At 43.9% G+C, this 20000-nt stretch overlaps 1 protein-coding gene across 2 annotated transcripts in view; it reads right to left on the minus strand.

The window, feature by feature from the left end:
• The window catches only part of arhgap36 (Rho GTPase activating protein 36), an 89923-nt gene that overhangs the window by 38149 nt on the left and 31774 nt on the right, over positions 1 to 20000 (minus strand). For both annotated transcript variants that reach the window (XM_083937425.1, XM_083937426.1), the window contains exon 2: positions 6428 to 6584. In XM_083937425.1, the coding sequence (XP_083793551.1) occupies positions 6428 to 6584 (157 nt within the window). The remainder of the gene's footprint in view (positions 1 to 6427; positions 6585 to 20000) is intronic.

The raw sequence follows: 20000 nt of genomic DNA on the forward strand, positions 1-20000 counted from the left end.
TATGATAAAAAATAGCAATTTGTGTTGAAAGGAGCCAGTTGAGGTGGTTCAGGATCATCTGGTAAGGATGAACCCTGGGCGCCTCCCTAGGGAGGTGTTCCAGGCACGTCCAGCTGGGAGGAGGCCTCGGGGAAGACCCAGGACCAGGTGGAGAGGTTAGATCTCCACACTGGCCTGGGAACGCCTCAGATCCCCCAGTTAGAGCTGGTTAATGTGGCCCAGGAAAGGGAAGTTTGGGGTCCCCTGCTAAAGCTGCTGCCCCCGCGACCCGACCCCGGATAAGAGGCTGAAGATGAGATGAGACCTTTATTCATTCAGGGGGAAGCACTTTCTTTCTTTTTCAGGAATGGCCTGACCCCATTCACACCTGGAAGTTGCCCGTTACAACCGCAGTCTGCTCCGCTCGCCACTGAGCAGCAGGTTTGGGGGTTATGGGCCTTGCTCAAGGGCACCTCAGTGGTGGTAAGGGGGGAAAGTCAGTTTCCCCACCCAGATTAATCCTGCCGGTCATGGGGATTGACCCGACGACCCTCCGGTCACAAGCTCGCCTCTCTAACCTTAAAGCCCCCACTAACACTACCCTCTAACCCTAACCATCGACCTGACCCTAACCCTGACCGTAACCTCTAGCCGTATCAAAATGCTGATGCTTAAATCGGTGAAGGCGACCGGGGAACATTGAACCCTTTTGGGGAACAAAGGACCCGGGAACATACGGATGACCCCGTCTCTTCCTGACAAGCTTGCGCGTTATGGTGCCAATGGATTCCTTCGATCTTCTAGTTTCATGGGACACCGATATCTCCACTCTCTCTCTTAAACACCCTCTGCTGCAGCCTCCAAAAGACGGAAATGACACCATTCAAGAGGCTAATCAATGCAGAACGCTTCACATCACAATCTTAATTTTAGCATTAGTGTTTAGCGTTTGCTGTTTGCAATTAATTAATTAATTAAGTTCCCAAAATCCTCCCTAACAACTTCAGTGCCAGGGGAAACAGGGATGTACCAGTTTGTGTTTTCTTGTGTTTTACGCGTTTTGAAAACAGCTGATTCAGGTCGGTTTTCAAATAGGTAACCCATGGCAACGCCCTAAACAACCCAGACTGTTGCATCTGGACTGTGCTGAGGTATCTGGGACGTTTACACACACTGACTTTCTGTTCGTCTGCAGGGATTCCTGAACGTTAAGTGATGTAAATGTGTTTTCCCATGAATCTCTGTGTGAATCTGAACCCTGACATGATGGAGAAAGGTTACATTTATCTCCAAATATACAAAAAACAACATAAGAGGAGCAAATCGGAAAACTTTCTGGAAGTGAGGAGCTCGGGGATGAGTGCAGTCTCACAGGATGTGTGTCGCTCTGAGTCATGGGAGAAAGACCCAGATATTAAGGTCTAAACCGGGACAGTTTGCATCGTGAGGACCTGCTGTAAAGGCCCAAAATGTGGCCGCGTAAGCAGATTTTCAAGGTTAAAGATCCTCGAGAAGACACAGAAAAACAAAACCATATAAATATTTCATTCTTAAAAAGGTTTAATCACGATCACAGAGGGGGAAAATAAAGATACTGACGCAGCAAAAGTAACTGAAAACCGAAGAATCAATTAATCACAGGAAGTGATCGCAAAATAAGAGAATAAGTCTGAACAGATCTTTACGCACGTTGGTTATAAACAAGTTAAGAAGAAGAAGAATTACTTTATTTATCCCGCAACGGGGAAATTGAATTTTTTCACTCTTATTATTAATCATGTTACACACACACACACACACACACACACACAGGCCCGAAATACACACACATGCACGAACAGCAACATGCAATTAATGGAGAGATGTCAGAGCGAGGGGGCTGCCAGTGACCAGCACCCCGAGTAGTTGGGGTTTCGGTGCCTTGCTCAACAGCACCTGTCCAGGAGATGAACTGGCACCTCTTCAGCCACCATACATAGTCCATGCATAGTCCACACATGGTCCACACAGGGACTTGAACCAGCGACCCTACGGTTCCCAGCCAAGTCACCTATAAGTCATATGTAAGTTCATACAGGACTCAGACCATTGTGCTACGTCGATTTGAATGGGGATGTCTTTTCTATCCAGTTAAATTTCTATAATCTCTACTTCTAACTTGGCCTCCTTTACTCACACGTACACACATCAACAATTAATTGTACTAAAGATTGTTCCAGTTTGTAAATAACACATTTTTTAGTTTGACGATGACTTGCTGTCACTTTCTCTACATTGTAGCAGCCAATAGCCGTTGGGAGTTGCTGGTTGCCAGGGTTGACTGTTGTTGCTACAGAAACGAGGAATCATTTTGAGTTGCTAACGGATCACACTCAAAGAAAGACTTCCAGTTGAAGACTGGCGAATGTTAAATACTGTTTTTATATGAACTGATACTTCCAAACGAGTCGCTCCCCTGTATGATTCATCACTGACATGGAGCAGGCTGATCGCTGACACACTCGGCATCAAACCTGGCAACCCGACTGCTGGAGTTATTCTTTGTTGACTACGATCTTGAGACACTAGATGACGGTGTTCTGCTCATTCTTCACACTCGACCTTTAAGTTAATGCCTTTCTTGCATGAAAACGATTTTTATTTATAGCGCCAAATCATAAAAGATAGCTCAAGATGCTTCATAGAGCACTGAAGGTCCACATTTTATGACTCATTTATGATTTACAGACCTCCAACATTCCCCCATGAGCAGCAGCAAGTCGCACAATCTTTAATAAAAGTAGTAATATTGTTAAAGTTATGATAAACAGTATTAATCCAGCAATCTTGTATAAAACAGGCCCTAGCTTACCCTTTAAACATGAACACGATTTCATATCAGTTCCTCTGGAAAGGGTTTAGCAACAGGCTATTGTCGTAATAGTGCATTAGTGAGGCTATTTTTGCATCCCAGAGGGAATCAAAATGGAGCGACTGCGGAATAAGTGAGCAGGGATCATGCGTGAAGTGGGTCGGACTGAGCAGCGCGGTCAAAGTTGAGCAGTTCGGAGGTTAATGACCCTGAGAGAGAGCAAAGGAGAGTGGAGTCTGAGAAAAGCAGCTTACAGACAGACTGGTCTCACAGGAGAGAGGTCACACACACACACACACGCACACACACACACACACACACACACACACACACACACACACACACACACACACACACACACACACACACACACACACACACACACACACACACACACACACACACACACACACACACACACACACACACACACACACACACACACACACACACACACACACACACACACACACACACACACACACACACACACACACACACACACACACACACACACACACACACACACACGCACGCAACCACACACACACATACATACACAGTCATAGACGCGCGCACACGCACACACACACACTCGTACACATACACAGTTGTACACACACACACACATACACACACACACACACACACACACACACACAGTCGTGCTCACACATACACACACACACACACATACATACATACATACATACACAATCGTACACACATACACGCCCAGTCCTGCACACACACATGCACGCACACACACACACATACATGCAGTCGTACACACACACATACACATACAGTCGTACACAGTCGTATACAGTTGCACACACACACACACACACACACACACACACACACACACACACACACACACACACACACACACACACACACACACACACACACACACACACACACACACACACACACACACACACACACACACACACACACACACACACACACACACACACACACACACACACACACACACACACACACACACACACACACACACACAGCCTCTCTCTGATCCTCCTGACCTCGACGCTCCCTCCTAACCCCATAAACATGAGAAGAAAACCTCCCCGTCCGCGGTCGGCGCGGCGTGTGAGAGATTTACGGTTTGTCGGTGAAACTATCCTCAACTCTACCGTCAGCAGAGGGATAAGACGACCGCACGTAAACACTGTTTTCAAAGCACAGGGAGTGAGGAGAGGAATGATTGTGCAAGCAAACACCAGCAGAGGGAAAGTGCTGCGGCATCTCCAGCTGTTATCAAGGAATCGAACACGCAGCACTGGGGCTGATGGGCTGTTAATGGGATTGTTTGGATGTTGTGTGTTTGTATGAGGTATATAGTCAATTTCAGCTTTACATCAATACCTTAAATCAGGGGTGTCAACCTCAGGCCCGTGGGCCAAATCTGGCCCGCGTTGTAATTATATTTGTCCCGCAAGATCATATCAAGGTTCTCTGAGAGCTGACCCGTGAGTTTAAAGCACATCCACGTCTACTTTTCTGTTGACAAACATGAGCATCCATGCTACCAGTCTCTGCAGACAAACTGAATCCACCCCTCCACAAAAACGACCCAAAGAAAGATGGAGGACAGGAGCTTTCACCAGATGATCTGTGTCTGAAGGTAAAGAGCTGTTGGTCTCGTCTGCAGAGCCATCGTGGCAGTAACCAAAGAATCAAACATGAGAAACACCACGAAAGAAAGAAAGAAAGAAAGATGAGAACACCACAAAAAGTGATGAAACAACTAAAAACAGACGCAAAACACTACAAAAACTTGAAAAAATGACTACAAACAGAAACAAAACACCACAAAAAGATGACAAAACGACTAAAAACAGACACAAAACACCACAAAACTGTGACAAAATGACTAAAAACAGATGAAAACTCCCCAAAAACGACCCAAAGAAAGATGGAGGACAGGAGCTTTCAGCAGATGATCTGTGTCTGAAGGTAAAGAGCTGTTTGTCTCGTCTGCTTTTTAGTAAAGAAAGATGAAAACACCACAAAAAAAGTGATGAGACGACTAAAAACAGACGCAAAACACTACAAAAAGATGACAAAACAACTAAAAACAGATGAAAACTCCCCAAAAACGACCCAAAGAAAGATGGAGGACAGAACACCACGACAAGAACAAGGAGCTGCACTGGAAAGGTTCAACGTTACACATCTGGAGAGAAGGAACACATGCACATTTGCACTCTTTAAATATTGAGTTTGGACGCAACTTTGTCCCAGTTTTTAAATTTGGCCCACTGTGAGTTTGAGTTTGACACCGCTGCCTTAAAGAATAATTTTCAAATTATTTCCCACAACAGAGAAAGATACATTTGTTTCTGTTTTACAAAATGTAACTTTAACTTTACATGGGGGGCACCCGAAGCCCTTATCTCTGCTCTCTTCAAAGCCACCAGACTTTATTGACAGGTCATTTTACCTCACAGGAAACAGGAGTTGCTGGTCTGTCGCTGCCTCGATCATGTCGCGCGTTTACATGCACAGCAGAAACACGAAAATGTCTTTCCCTGATTAAAGGGATTCATCAGATTATGGTTCTCCTCGTATACGTGAGTAACTTCACCTCCTTGACGGGTACAGTAGGTGGCGTTCCACCAACACACATCTCATCTCATCTTCAGCCTCTTATCCGGGGTCGGGTCTCGGGGGCAGCAGCTTTAGCAGGGGACCCCAAACTTCCCTTTCCCGGGCCACATTAACCAGCTCTAACTGGGGGATCCTGAGGCGTTCCCAGGCCAGTGTGGAGATCTAATCTCTCCACCTGGTCCTGGGTCTTCCCCGAGGCCTCCTCCCAGCTGGACGTGCCTGGAACACCTCCCTAGGGAGGTGTTCCAGGCCATGATCCTGAACCCACTCAACTGGCTCCTTGAAATTTTGTACTAAAAAAAATATTCCAACTGATTTTTTTCAGTTGGAGCAGAGCAGGAAGTGGCTTTCTGCTACACACAAAACAAAGCACCGATGGGCTCCTTCCTTTGGGATTGACTTTGGTAATCCACTTGAATGGACTTTACTATGAGAGGAGCTGGTACAGGGGCCAGTAGGTAAGTCTTTAAAACACTCTTTAATAAACTCTGGGTTTACTAACTACGCTGTTGGTGCTTTGTTTTGTGTGTAGGGACTCTTCTCATGCTGCTGCAGAGGTTTGCTGTTATTTTCAGCAGCATTAGTGGTTAAAAAAGACCTTTGAATGCCTTCACCGTACTGCCCCGAGCTAATCACTGTTAGCCGCGTCCGGCTGTTAGCCACTCTACTGGACTTCTTAGTTAATAGTTGTTACACGAAAAAAACTGCTTCGATGGCTTATTTGATGTATGTTAGTACTGAAAAAGAGGTGATTTTGCGCCAAAATTACACTTTAATTCCATTTCAGGACAAAAAGAAAGTCTAGAAACACGCCTCGCTGCTCTGACGTTCAAAATAAGAAATGAAAAGCGTCGTCATTTGGCAGCCAACTGTTAAAGAAAGCAAGTTTATTTCCTTTATTGCTTTTTTATTTAACTATAGCGTGATAAAGAGTGTGAAGAGAAGACATTTCGGTACCTCTCGGGATGCTGATCTTGAAGTCCAGGTCCCTCTCCTCCAGGTGGTACAAGGCCACTTCCTGTAACCTGGCTCGCTCCAGCTCCGACAGGCTCTGGATGGGCACCGGCTGTAAGCGCACACTCTGACCCAACATGGTCGCCCACGTGTGGTCCCCCTGCCGAGGAGAGAGAGAGAGAGAGAGAGAGAGAGAGAGAGAGAGAGAGAGAGAGAGAGAGAGAGAGAGAGAGAGAGAGAGAGAGACGATTATCTCAACAGTCGATGATTTAACCGCAAAAACGAAGATGAGATGGAAACCTCCTCTGGCTGTAATCAGCGAACATTACCAACCGACCATCAAGTTCGTACTCGCCAACAAGACGTCACACTGTAAACTATAGTATTGAAGGCTGAACAGACGATGTCTCTACTCACATTTATTAATACTCCTCTCATCCAGTGATTCATTTACCTTAAAAGGTACCATTTGATAGTATTTGGGGTATTTCCTTGAACATGTTTACGCGCTTTAATGTTGAAAAACCACATTATTTTTCTCCTCCTGTCTGTTTGAATGTTCACCCTCTGTCTGAGACGCTGCGTTTTAGCGCCTGTCTCTTTAAGACCCCCTCCTGGAAAAGACCAGTCTGCTCTGATTGGTCAGCGTTTCCAGGTCTTCTACATCTGTGTCTCTGCACTGTCACTGCAGCCGGGGAATGACTGTAACATCACTGTAGCTTCACTTTATATAGTCTAGTTGTGACATCACAACCGTACAGGAAGTCCTGACGGCTCGTTTAAAGACACAGTTTCTGAATACAGGGTGTGTGATTCTCTGTGGATTGATTGTTTTGATGCTTCGGGATGCACGGGGGCGACTCTGGCTCAGTGAAAGAGTGGGTCGTCCTCCAATTGAGAGATTGAGGGTTCGATCCCCACCTCCCCTGGTCAGTCCACATGTCTAAGTGTCCTTGGGCAAGACGCTTAACCTCGAATTGCTCCCCGTGCTGCACATGGGTGTGTGAATGTGGTGTGAATGGTTAGATTAGATGGTCTGTAGATGTCCACTGCCATCAGTGTGAATGTCTGTGTGAACGGGTGAATGTGACAAACACTGTGAAAGCACCTTGAGTAGTCAGAAGATTAGAAAGGCGCTTTATAAGTCCATTTACCGTGCTTTCACCATATGTATAAAGCACCTCCAACTGCTTTATATATATAAAAATACTTGGAAATCTCACTCTCTACCTTTATATAGTATATTTGTGACATCACAACTGTACAGGAAGTGCTGACGGCTCCTTTAAAGACCATTTCTGAATACGGGCTGTGTGTGTTTCTCTGTGGAGCTATTGTTTTGATGCTTTCACCGTCTTTATAAAGCACCTCCACCTGCTTTTTATACATATAATACTTGGATATCTCACTTTCTACATAAAGGGACCTTTAAGTATCATTTTAAATGGTCATTTGAGTGTTTTCCCACTGTTGTTTGGGTTCTTTAACTGGAGTGAAGGATCTGAATGCCTCCTCCGCCACTGATTGAGAGCTCTGTAAACACAGCGGGAGAGTGACGGACAGGTGAATAATGGATACCAGGACAGAGTGATGGTTCGGGACTGAACGAGAGGCTTAAAGAGAGAGCAGGAAAAAACAGAGTGATGTGAAAACGAGCCGGAGTGAGAGAGCGAGGGAGCGTTTGATGTGAGGGTCACAAGTTAACGCAAAGCAGACAAACACACTCCAGATCTGAGGTCTGGGTTTCCACGACTGCTTCACCCTGACAGAGAGAAATGTGTTTTTAATCTGTGTGTGTGTGTGTGTGTGTGTGTGTGTGTGTGTGTGTGTGTGTGTGTGTGTGTGTGTGTGTGTGCGTGTGTGTGTGTGTGTGTGAAGATTTCTGCAGGAAAACAATCAGCTAGGAAATCCACACAACTCTGACACAATGACTTTTCCTTCATTCCTTCTTTCCTTTTTATCCCTTTCTTCTCTTCTCTCTTCCTTGTTTCCTGTTTATCCATCCTGCTTTCTCTTCCTTCCTTCCTTCTTGCATTTATTCCTTCCTTTCTTTTTCTTTGCCTGCCTTCCTTTCCTTATTGCAATTATTCCTTCCTTCCTTCCCTTCTTTTCTTTTCCTTTGCCTTCCTCCCTTCCATCCTTCTTGCATTTATTCCTTCCTTTCTTTTTCTTTGCCTGCCTTCCTTTCTGCCCTTTTCTTTCCCTTCCTTCCCTCTTTGCAATTATTCCTTCCTTCCTTCCCTTTGCCTTCCTTCCTTTCCTTATTGCAATTATTCCTTCCTTCCTTCCCTTCTTTTCTTTTCCTTTGCCTTCCTCCCTTCCATCCTTCTTGCATTTATTCCTTCCTTCCTTTCCTTGGCCTTCCTCCCTCTGTTCCTTCCTTCCCTCCTTCCTTCCTCCCTCTGTTCCTTCCTTCCCTCCTTCCTTCCTTCCCTTTGTGCCTGCCTGCCTGCTTGCCTTCTCCCCCTCCTCCTCCTCCCCTTCCTCTTGTCCTCATCCCCCTCTTCCTCTTCCTCCCACTCCTCCTCTTCCTCCTCTTCTTCCTCTTGTCCTCCTCCTTCTCCCCCTCCTCTTCCTCCTCTTCTTCCTCTTGTCCTCCTCCCCCCCCTCCCTCTCCTCTTCCTCCCTCTCCTCTCCCTCTCCTCTTCCTCCCTCTCCTCTCCCTCTCCTCTTCCTCCCTCTCCTCCTCCTCCTTCTCCTCTTCCTCCCTCTCCTCTTCCTCCCTCTCCTCTTCCGTGAGCACTAATGCCTCGTTTTAGCCAGAGGTCAGAGGAGAATGGACAGACTGGTTGGAGCTCCTCCTTCTCCTTCTCCTTCTCCTTCTCCTTCTCCTCCTTCTCCTCCTCCTCTTCCTCCTCCTCCTCCTCCCTCTCCCTCTCCCTCTCCTCCTCCTCCCCCTCCTCTTCCTCTTCCTCTTGTCCTCATCCTCCTCCCTCTCCTCTTCCTCCTCTTCCTCCTCTTCTTCCTCTTCTTCCTCTTGTCCTCCCCCTCCTCCCTCTCCTCTTCCTCCTCTTGTCCTCCTCCTCCTCCCCCTCCTCCCTCTCCTCTTCCCACCTCCTCCTCCTCCACCCTCTCCTCCTCCTCCTCTCCCCCTCCTCCTCCTCCTCCTCTTCCTCCTCTTGTCCTCCTCCTCCTCCCCCTCCTCCCTCTCCTCTTCCTCTATATATATATATAAAGCTTTTCTTAATACATTAAATGTAAAACCACTGCACTCTGTCTGGTTTCTGCCTTTGGCACTGAGCCCTGATTGAACTTTCACAGACTCAGAACAAACATGTAGGAATTTCTAACTACGCTGCATGTGTTCCCGTATATGGCCTCGATACTTAAAGGAAGAATAATAGAGGCAATTAAAGCGCAGTATGGGCAGGATGTTTTTGTTTTTTTAACTTGCATTACACTAACGTCCTAAAGCCAAAATAAATAACGTAAAAAGCTCAGCTGATCTATACCTCAGGGACAAACTCTGGAGAGTAGAGCCTCCTTCTTTCCACCTCTGCATGTCTCCTTTGAATGCTTTGCATCCATGTAAATATAATGCAACAGTTAATACAACACATGCATCCATGCCGGGTTTCTCAGATGGAAACCAAGCGTCAAGTCTCAGCTGCGGCTCTCTGGTGAGAGATCATTTCATAATTGATGTGCGTCAAAATCAATTAATGTTCAATGGATCTAGCAAGACGCACGTCGGCGTTTACTACATCACCGTAAACCCACAATAAACTGATTTTACTCTGATTTAATTGCAACAAATGGATCAAAAATATACCTAAATAACAATGTCTTGCTGCCGATTTGTAAAAAGTCTGACTTCCTGTTTTGTCAGGCTTGTCCGCAAGACGACAAGCAAACAACTTTGAACATTTGCAGGCTTTAGGGACGCAGCACCACGTGAATTTCTTTGCAGTGACAGGTCAGAGGATGGAAAAGTCATTAAGGGCGCACTCCCACTGTGCGTTCGCCCCGTGCCCCGTGCTTTAGGGTGCTCGTCCCCCCCTCCAGGCCCGTTTGTACTCACACTACCTGGGCCTCGGAGAATGCTTCTTGCTGCCTATACGTCATCACGCCGTAACACGTCACACGCATTGATGACGTCATGGCGATGCGTGGCTTTGTTTCCAGATCTTTCCGTAGACCTCAGAGTTTTTGTGCGTCTTGTCGACTGTTTTTGAATCTTTTCATCGACCAAATCTGCAGTAAACACTCCACCTCCGCATCACACCAACGTCAACCTTTCACCGCCTTTGTTTGAAATGTCCGCGCATGGTCCCTCCTTCTTTTTTCTATGACCCAACAGGCGCACAGGAAATGACCTCAGAATCCGTAGGCCTCGTGCTCAGGGCTCGTACACGTGCGCACGCTCGTGCTCGTACACGTGCGCACGCTCGTGCTCGTACATGTCCAAACACACTCTACAAAAGCCCACCTCTCCCAAACGGGCCGTGGACGGCAAGTGTACCGCTCCTAGACACAGTACAGTTGCACTCACACTGGTCAAACGAACTAGACTTTAGCAGTGAAACCTGTGTGAGTGCGCCCTCACAGATCGACACTGCCATCTCTAGAAGGCACTCAAGTCGTGCTGACATTGTCCAACAACCATTTACCATTCATGCAAAGACTCAAAGTTCCTCCTTTAATGGTTAGTCTTTCTATACAGGAACGATTCAAAGAAGCATGTCAGAGCTCATCAACCACTTTAGATGACAAACTTCACGTATGTACAACCTCTCATACTATCACTCTTTTGTAATCAGCCTCGAGCCTTATGTCAACCTTTGATGCATTCGACTCACCCTCTGTAACCTTTCATGGTGATTTGTCTGCCTTCCTCCGTATATGTGCATACTTCCACATGTGTGACTGTCTCATGTCGTCTCATTGAGCCCGCCACAGCGCAGCGTAATTGGAGAAAATTGCTCTGGCCTTGATGCTAAACGCAACCAGAACAGTCAGCTGTGGTGAAGCTAGACGGGGCTGATTGAGGGCCGGGTGATTTACTGAACAATGTCTCAAAGCAAACACGGCCCGATGGAAAACAACGCTATGGGAAAGTTGGTTCTGTTGTCTGAAAGGTCACGGGTAAGAAGTGACATTTAGGATAAGTGCCGTGACCCACGGAGAGTCTGTAAACCTATACATTATCTCGTATATTTCCTCTCTCGTTGCGACAGACGTGCATATTTATGTCTAAAATAAAACATTTGTCACAGCGCACATTTGCCTCAGTATGTTCAGTATGGGGCTACATGGTGGTGTGGTGGTTAGCACTGTCGCCACACAGTGAGAAGGTTCCAGGTTCGCATCCCGGCTGGGGTCCTTCTGTGTGGAGTTTGCATGTTGTCCCCGTGTCTGCGTGGGTTTTCTCCGGGTTCTCCGGTTTCCTCCCACAGTCCAAAGACGTGCAGGTGTTCGGTTCATTGATGACTCTAAATCACCCGTAGGTGTGAATGGTTGTCTGTCTCTGTTCGTCTCTATGTGTCCTGTGATAGACTGGCGTCCTGTCCAGGGTGGACCCCACCTCACGCCCGATGTCAGCTGCCCGGGATAAGCGGTTGAAAATGAATGAATGAAAAAATGATGTTCAGTATGTGTTAGTGGACGGGGGGGGTGAATCCCTTTAGACCCCAGGGTCGTATATCTCTGGATTTAAACTAACATTGTAAGAGTTCGGTGAGAGCTAGTCTAAAAGTTAATTTGCAAAGGAGCAAAGGGAGATCTTCTGCAAATACAGTAGTTAAGTTAAAGTCCCTACACTTTTTAAAGAGATGGAAGCGGAGCGATAACGAATTGTGTGAAGGGATGAGACATCAGATCAGACTGATTCACCCTTAGTGTGCGAAGGAGAGGTATCGCAGGTCCTTCAGCAACACACTGATACACCCTAAGTGTGCGGAGGAGAGGTATCGCAGCTCCTTCAGCAACACACTGATTCACCCTGAGTGTGCAGAGGAGAGGTATCGCAGCTCCTTCCTTCCTGCTGCTGTCAGACTTTACAATCAGCACTGCTCCCAATAGACTATTGACCTCATCCTGTACCCTGCACTGTGCAATACGCCTGTACTAAGGTCACTTCTGCTCATATTTAGTCATATTTATTCACTCCATATCACATTATAACAAAACAAACAAAACAAGAACAACTGCACTATATCATGTGATGTGTATATATGTCTATTTCCATTCTCTTCCCTTTTTAAATTTAACTTTATTGCTTATTTTTGCCATTTTTTACCTTATTTTGTCATATTCTGTTGCTGCTGTGACGTCTGCGGGATATTAAAGGTTTTCTGATTCTGATTCTGATCAGCACCAACGAAAAACCAACCACATTGCGTTGGCTAGATCATATATATCGTCTTTTTCTATTTATTTTTTTAAACATTTCTGTTTGTCTTCAAAACCCAGCAGCACAATCAACCAACCAATCACAACGAGGAACTGGAGGTCATGAACTCCTGATTTCACGCCCAAACAGAACCCCAAGAAAATGCGTCATTTACATCGAAGTCTGAGCCGCACAACTTCTTTTACAGTCAGACTGAATTTCAACTTTGTCAGACATCGTTTGCCATGCAAAACAATCACAAATAGACATTTAATGCCCACAAAGTCACACAAAACAACTAAAACGACCAAAAATTACTACAGAGATTCTAAATGAGTGACGCAAATCGATCAAAAACTTACTACTACGACTACAAACAACCAGAAACACGCAAAATAACTAAAATAGATGGGGGAAAAAATCACAGAGATGCAAACAACTATAAAAAATAACCACAAAATGCCCACAAGGAAGTGCAAAACAACTATAAAAGTAACCACAACTATAAAAATAACCACAAGAAAGTGCAAAACACCTCAAAAAGATGACAAAACGAGTAAAAACCCATGCAAAACACCCAAAATAGATGATGAAACAGCTAAAAATCAGATGCAAAACACCTCAAAGATGACAAAACGACTAAAAAACGTTGCAAAACACCTAAAAAAGATGACAAAACAAGTAAAAACCGATGCAAAACACCCAAAATAGATGATGAAACAGCTAAAAATCAGATGCAAAACACCTCAAAGATGACAAAACGACTAAAAAACGTTGCAAAACACCTAAAAAAGATGACGAAACAATTCAAAAACTACTAAAACAGATTCAAAACGACAAAAATAGATGACGAAACAGCTAAAACAGATGCAATAGAATCAGAAAATGCGTCATTTACATCGAAGGCTTGTGATGAAAGTAGGCTATCATGTTGATTAAACTTGTATGTGTGATGAGTCCACTGTTGTTTGACTCCTTTGTTTGTTTTGTGGGGAAAATATTTTGTGAAATCTAAACTGGGAAACGCTTTAATTCAACACAATAAACCACCGCGACTAAGAACCACACTGAACCGGGCAAGTGGGTTTGCGGCATCACAGACACGAGGAGTTTATTTAAATCAAGGAAAAACAAATATTTGGTAAAGACAAATGAAAAGGCAATGATGTGTTTGAGGTTTTGACCACACTGGGCTGGTTTTCCAAGGTTTATGGTCATCTCGCCGAGACTGTCAGAGATAAAACAAAGTGTGGATTCAACGTTTCGGAGTAAAGATGCTTGTTTTTTTCTCTGTTTTGTTTTTCAAATGAAATAAATTCTGTCCAATTGTGGTTGAATTCAATTCCAAGAACCAAGAAGGGACACATGATAGAGAAACAATACACACCTTGTTGCTGAATATGAGCCTTCAAGCTACGCATTTACTGCACTTTACTTAGAAATCAGTCTCAGTTTAACCCATCTTAGGAAATATGACGTTCTTGTTTTAACGCTGTGAAGCGGCGACCGGCACGTGACTGCGAGCTTTTTGACTTAGACAAAAGTCTGTGGTCCCTCAAATGAAAGTTTTGTGTCTTAGGGCGCACTCACACTGTCCTTCCGCACCAGGGCAAAACAGGTTTTCCGGGTAAAGCCTAGTGCGTTTGACCAGTGTGAGTGCAACCGCTCCGCGCATAACTCCGGCCAGCTGACCGTCCACGGCCCGTCTGAGAGAGGTGGGCTTTTGTAAAGCACGTTTGCACATGTACGAGCATGAGCGTGCGCACGAGCACGAGCACGAGCACGAGCACGAGGCCTACGGTGGTTCTGACGTCATTTCCTGTGCGCCTGTTGGGACGAAGAAAAAAGAAGGAGGGACCATGCGCGGACATTTCAAACAATGGCGGTGAAAGGTTCACGTTGGTGTGATGCGGAGGTGGAGTGTTTACTGCAGATTTGGTCGATGAAAAGATTCAAAAACAGTCGACAAGACGCACAAAAACTCAGAGGTCTACGGAAAGATCTGGAAACAAAGCGACGCATCGTGATGACGTCATCAATGCGTGTGGCGTGTTACGGCGTGATGACGTATAGGCAGCAAGAAGCATTCTCCGAGGCCCAGGTAGTGTGAGTACAAACGGGCCTGGAGGGGGGGACAAGGACCCTAAAGCACGGGGCACGGGACGGACGCACAGTGGGAGTGCGCCCTTAGACCCATCCACCAACCCGACATCCTCTACCTGTAAACCATCTGTTAAGACACCGTTCAACTCTAGAGATCAAACAGGACAAAGATGGTCGCAGGAGGAATCGTTTTCCGTCATGCTGTTGTTTAGATCTTTGTCTTTTTTGTTTCTTCTGCTTTTAATAAACAACAGAATAAAGTCCTTCAGCTAAAAATGCAATAAAAATGTGTTTGTGATTCCGTGTTTTTGTACCCTCCACCTGATGAAGGGATAAAGGAAAAGTAATGTGCTGTGATAGCTAACAGATGCTCCTTGTTTTTTACCTTTCACTCTTTTCTTCCCACACACACACACACACACACACACACACACACACACACACACACACACACACACACACACACACACACACACACACACACACACACACACACACACACACACACACACACACACACACACACACACACACACACACACACACACACACACACACACACACACACACACACACACACACACACACACACACACACACACACACACACACACACACACACACACACACACACACACACACACACACAGACACCAGACCTCACTCCCTTCTTCAGTGTTTTTCTGGCCCTCACCTCTTTGCAAAACAGTGCAAATGAGACGGAGATTAATGCGACCACTCATCTTATTCATCAGCAGGAGGTGATGAGGTTAGTTTCCCCGAGTTACTGGAACATTTTTAATTGTCGTCTATGACATGAGCATAATAACGGCACTCTTTTCATCACTGTGGGGAAGCTTTTTGTTTTGTTTTGCGTCTGTGTAGATCCTTATGGCAGGAAGAGATTTGGCGTTTTAAGATGGGTCTACACTTTACAGTCTGAGCCGCACAACTTCTTTGAGCGTTGGACTGAATTTCAACTTTGTCAGACATCGTTTGCCATGCAAAACAATCACTAATAGACATTAAATGCCCAAAAACTCACACAAAACAACTAAAAACGACCAAAAATTACTACAGAGATGCTAAATGAGTGATGCAAATCGATCAAAAACTTACACATGATGACTACAAACAACCAGAAACACGCAAAATAAGTAAAATAGATGCAAAAAGAAAAAAAGAGATGCAAAACAACTATAAAAATAACCACAAAATGACCACAAGGAAGTGCAAAAAGCCTAAAAACAGATTCACAACACCACAAAAGATGATGAAATGACTTAAAACTGATGCAAAACACCTGATAAAGATGATGAAATGACTAAAAACCGATGCAAAACAATTCAAAAAGCTTATGAAACTACTAAAACATATGCAAAACACCACAAATAGATGACGAAACGACTAAAACATATGCAAAACAATACAAATAGATAACGACACAGCAACAAACAGATGCAAAACACCTTAATAAGATGACTAAATGACTAAAAACAGATGCAAAACACCTTCAAAAGATGACAAAACGACTAAAAAATGTTGCAAAACACCTTCAAAAGATGACAAAATGACTAGAAACAGATGCAAAACACCTCAAAAAAGCTGATGAATCGACTAAAAATCGAAGCAAAATACCTCAAAAAGATGACTGACAATCAAAAACAGATGCAAAACAACCATAAAAATAACCACAACTATAAAAATAACCACAAGAAAGTGCAAAACGACTAAAAGCCGATGCAAAACACCACAAAAATATGACGAAATTACTAAAAACAGATGCAATACACCTTTAAAAGATGACAAACTGACTAAAAACACGCACAGAACACCACAAATTGTTGACAAAAGGACTAAAAACAGATGCAAAACACCTCAAATTGATGACGAAATGACTAAAAACAGACTTTGAGAGTAGGTGTGTAGTTCAGAGTTTCTCATAATCCTTCCATGCTCATCTATAAAAAAATCGCATGCATCGTCCACCAATTCATTACTGTAGAAATGAAAGAAAGAAGATCGGGTGACGTAGTATAAGAGCTCTACACACACATCTTTGCGGATGATGCACTCTTCTTCTTCTTCAACAAAGAAACCGCAGAAGAGAATTCCCCCTGGTGGCAAATCAGCCCGAGTATGTTTGAATGTGTTTCACATAATAACCTGACAGATGACAAAATGACTAGAAACATATGCAAAACACCTTAAAAAGCTGATGAATCGACTAAAAATCGACTTGGACTAAAAATTGGACTAAATGACTTAGAACATGCTAACAATCACAAAAAGACGATGAAACGACTAAAAACAGATGCAAAACACCTTTAAAAGATGACAAAACGACTAAAAACCCGCGCAGAACACCACAAATTGATGACGAAAGGACTAAAAACAGATGTAAAACACCTTAAAAAGACGACATAATGACTTAAAACATGCGCAAAATACCACAAATTGATGACCAAACGACTAAAACACTTGAAAAACACCACAAATTGATGACGAAACGACTAAAAACAGACTTTGAGTGTAGGTGTGTAGCTCAGGGTGTCTCATAATCCTTCCATGCTCATCAACTGTTTGTACATAAAACTATAAAAAAAACAATTCATTACTGCAGAAATGAAAGAAAGAAGGAGATCTGGTGACGTAGTATGAGAGCTCTACACACACATGGACCCTTTACTCACGTTTTAAATACTTCTCTTTGCGGATGATGCACTCTTCTCTCTGCTCGAGCATCTGTTTGAGTGTGTTTCACACAATAACCTTCAGACAGTGTATGAATATATGTTTCCACTGCATCTCGTCACGCTGCCCTCGAGGCTTCTGCTGCTTCATCGGTGACGCACAATAAGTGTGCGGTGATCTGTGTCAATGCAAACTCTATAAATACGCCACCAGTGACCCGCTTTTGCTTTATTCCCCGTTTACTTAGAAGGTCCTCGAGAGCTTTTATGCTCCCGTGATGCAGTTTTCCCACTAAAGCACGGTACGAGAGAAAGTTTCCATCTTACGAAGCATTAATTTAGATGTTAATTCTCTTAATTATGTTGTTTTTTCAGTGTTTCGCGTAAACGATGTGCTCGATTCCTGCCGCGACGCCACGATTCGCTCTAATGAAGGAACATTATCTGCACCTCGCCCGGCGCCACGCTGCGTTTTCATCGCACTAATCAGGGGTCTCATTAGGACGCTCTCAGAGAAACATCACAAAGGAGCCTCGCATGCATTAGTCTGCAAAGGTGGACACACACACACACACACACACACACACGTACGTAAACAGACAGGCAACACTAATAGGCCCCTTGGCAGCACTAAAGACTTAAAGAAGCAGGTCTCGCGTTGACAGCAGCCCCATTGTGTCAGACCTGACTAAACTGGCATCACACACACACACACACATGCACGAGCACACACACACACACACACACACACACACCGCTCAGAGAGTTTTCGGTGTCAGCCCAGACAGCAGACGAATACTAATAGACGTGGATTAGTGGGGTGAGGCCAAAACCTCGCTTATGTACGTGCAAGTGCAGTGTGTGTGTGTGTGTGTGTGTGTATGTGTGTGTGTGTGTGTGTGTGTGTGTGTGTGTGTGTGTGTGTGTGTGTGTGTGTGTGTGTGTGTGATGCATTTCAATGGACGCTGCACAATGATAACCACATTAATCCAACTTATTTTGCTTGTTTAGGGACGTTTTGGTGTAAACCACCTTTAGTCTTTAAAACAACTTTCAAAACACATTTTGTTGGTGAAACATGTGACGGGCGCTTTTCTATGAGGTCGTTTTGTGTCTCTCTGTGGTCATTTTACATCTTTTATATCATTTTGAGTGTCTTCGTCATCGTTTTTGCATCTCTGTGATCGTTTTGCTGCTGTTTTTAACAGTTTTACGTGTCTATTTCGTCGTTTTCTGTCTCTCTGTGGTCATTTTACATCTGTTTTTAATCATTTTCAGTGTCTTTGTCATCGTTTTTGTCTCTCTGTGATCGTTTTGCTTCTGTTTTTAATAGTTTTATGTTTCTATACCGTCATTTTCTGTCTCTCTGTGGTCATTTTACATCTGTTTTGAACCTTTTTGTGTGTCTTTTTCATAGTTTTTGTCTCTCTGTGGTCATTTTATATCTGTTTTTAACCTTTTTGTGTGTCTTTTTCATAGTTTTTGTCTCTCTGTGATCGTTTCGCTGCTGTTTTTAATAATCTTTATTTTATTTTTTATATCTTTTATATCATTTTGAGTGTCTTTGTCATAGTTTTTGTCTCTCTGTGGTCGTTTTGAGTCCATTGTCAGTCATCTCTTCATGGTCGTTTTGCACCCCTATGGTCATTTCTTGTCTCTTTGTGGTCATTTTGTGTTGTGTTTCATCATTTTCTTTCTCTCTATGCTCATTTTACATCTATTTTAATCATTTTCAGTGTCTGTCATCGTTTTTGTCTCTCTGTGATCATTTTGCTGCTATTTTTAATAGTTTTACGTGTCTATTCCGTCATTTTGTTTCTCTCTCTGTGGTCGTTTTACATCTTTTTTAAATCATTTTCACTCTTTTTGTCTCTCTGTGATCGTTTGTGACCATTGTCAGTCGTCTCTTCATGGTCATTTCTTGTCTCTTTGTGGTCATTTTGTGTTTTGTTTCAGTCATTTATTACTTTATGGCCTAGTCGGCGCTTTCAGTAATCCATGCATGGTGACACTAGAGGCCAAACATGCAAAGTAAAACACATTAAGACAATGATTTATTGTAAGTTTTCCAAAATGTCATGTTTAAATATACAAATAAGACCTATCTAGTGAAAACTTTTGGTGACGTTAGGACAAATCTGTCCACACAAACAGACAAAATAAAGCAAATAAACGCGTAAATGTGTATTTTTGAGAAGCAAAACGGTCCTAAATCTCAAACTTGACCAACATGAAGACAGTTTTTGCCCGTAGTGTCTCTCCCTGACCTTTTCATTCATTCATGGTGACACTACAGACCAAACATGTAAAGTAAAACACATTAAGACAATGATTTATTGTGTGCGTTTTTCCAAAATATTATGTTTAAATATGCAAATAAGGCCTAACTAGTGACAAAATACAGTCAAATAAACGCGTAAATGTGTATTTTTGGGAAGCAAAACGGTCC

This window comes from Echiichthys vipera (assembly GCF_963691815.1).
Source record: "Echiichthys vipera genome assembly, chromosome: 22".
NCBI lineage: Eukaryota > Metazoa > Chordata > Actinopteri > Perciformes > Trachinidae > Echiichthys > Echiichthys vipera.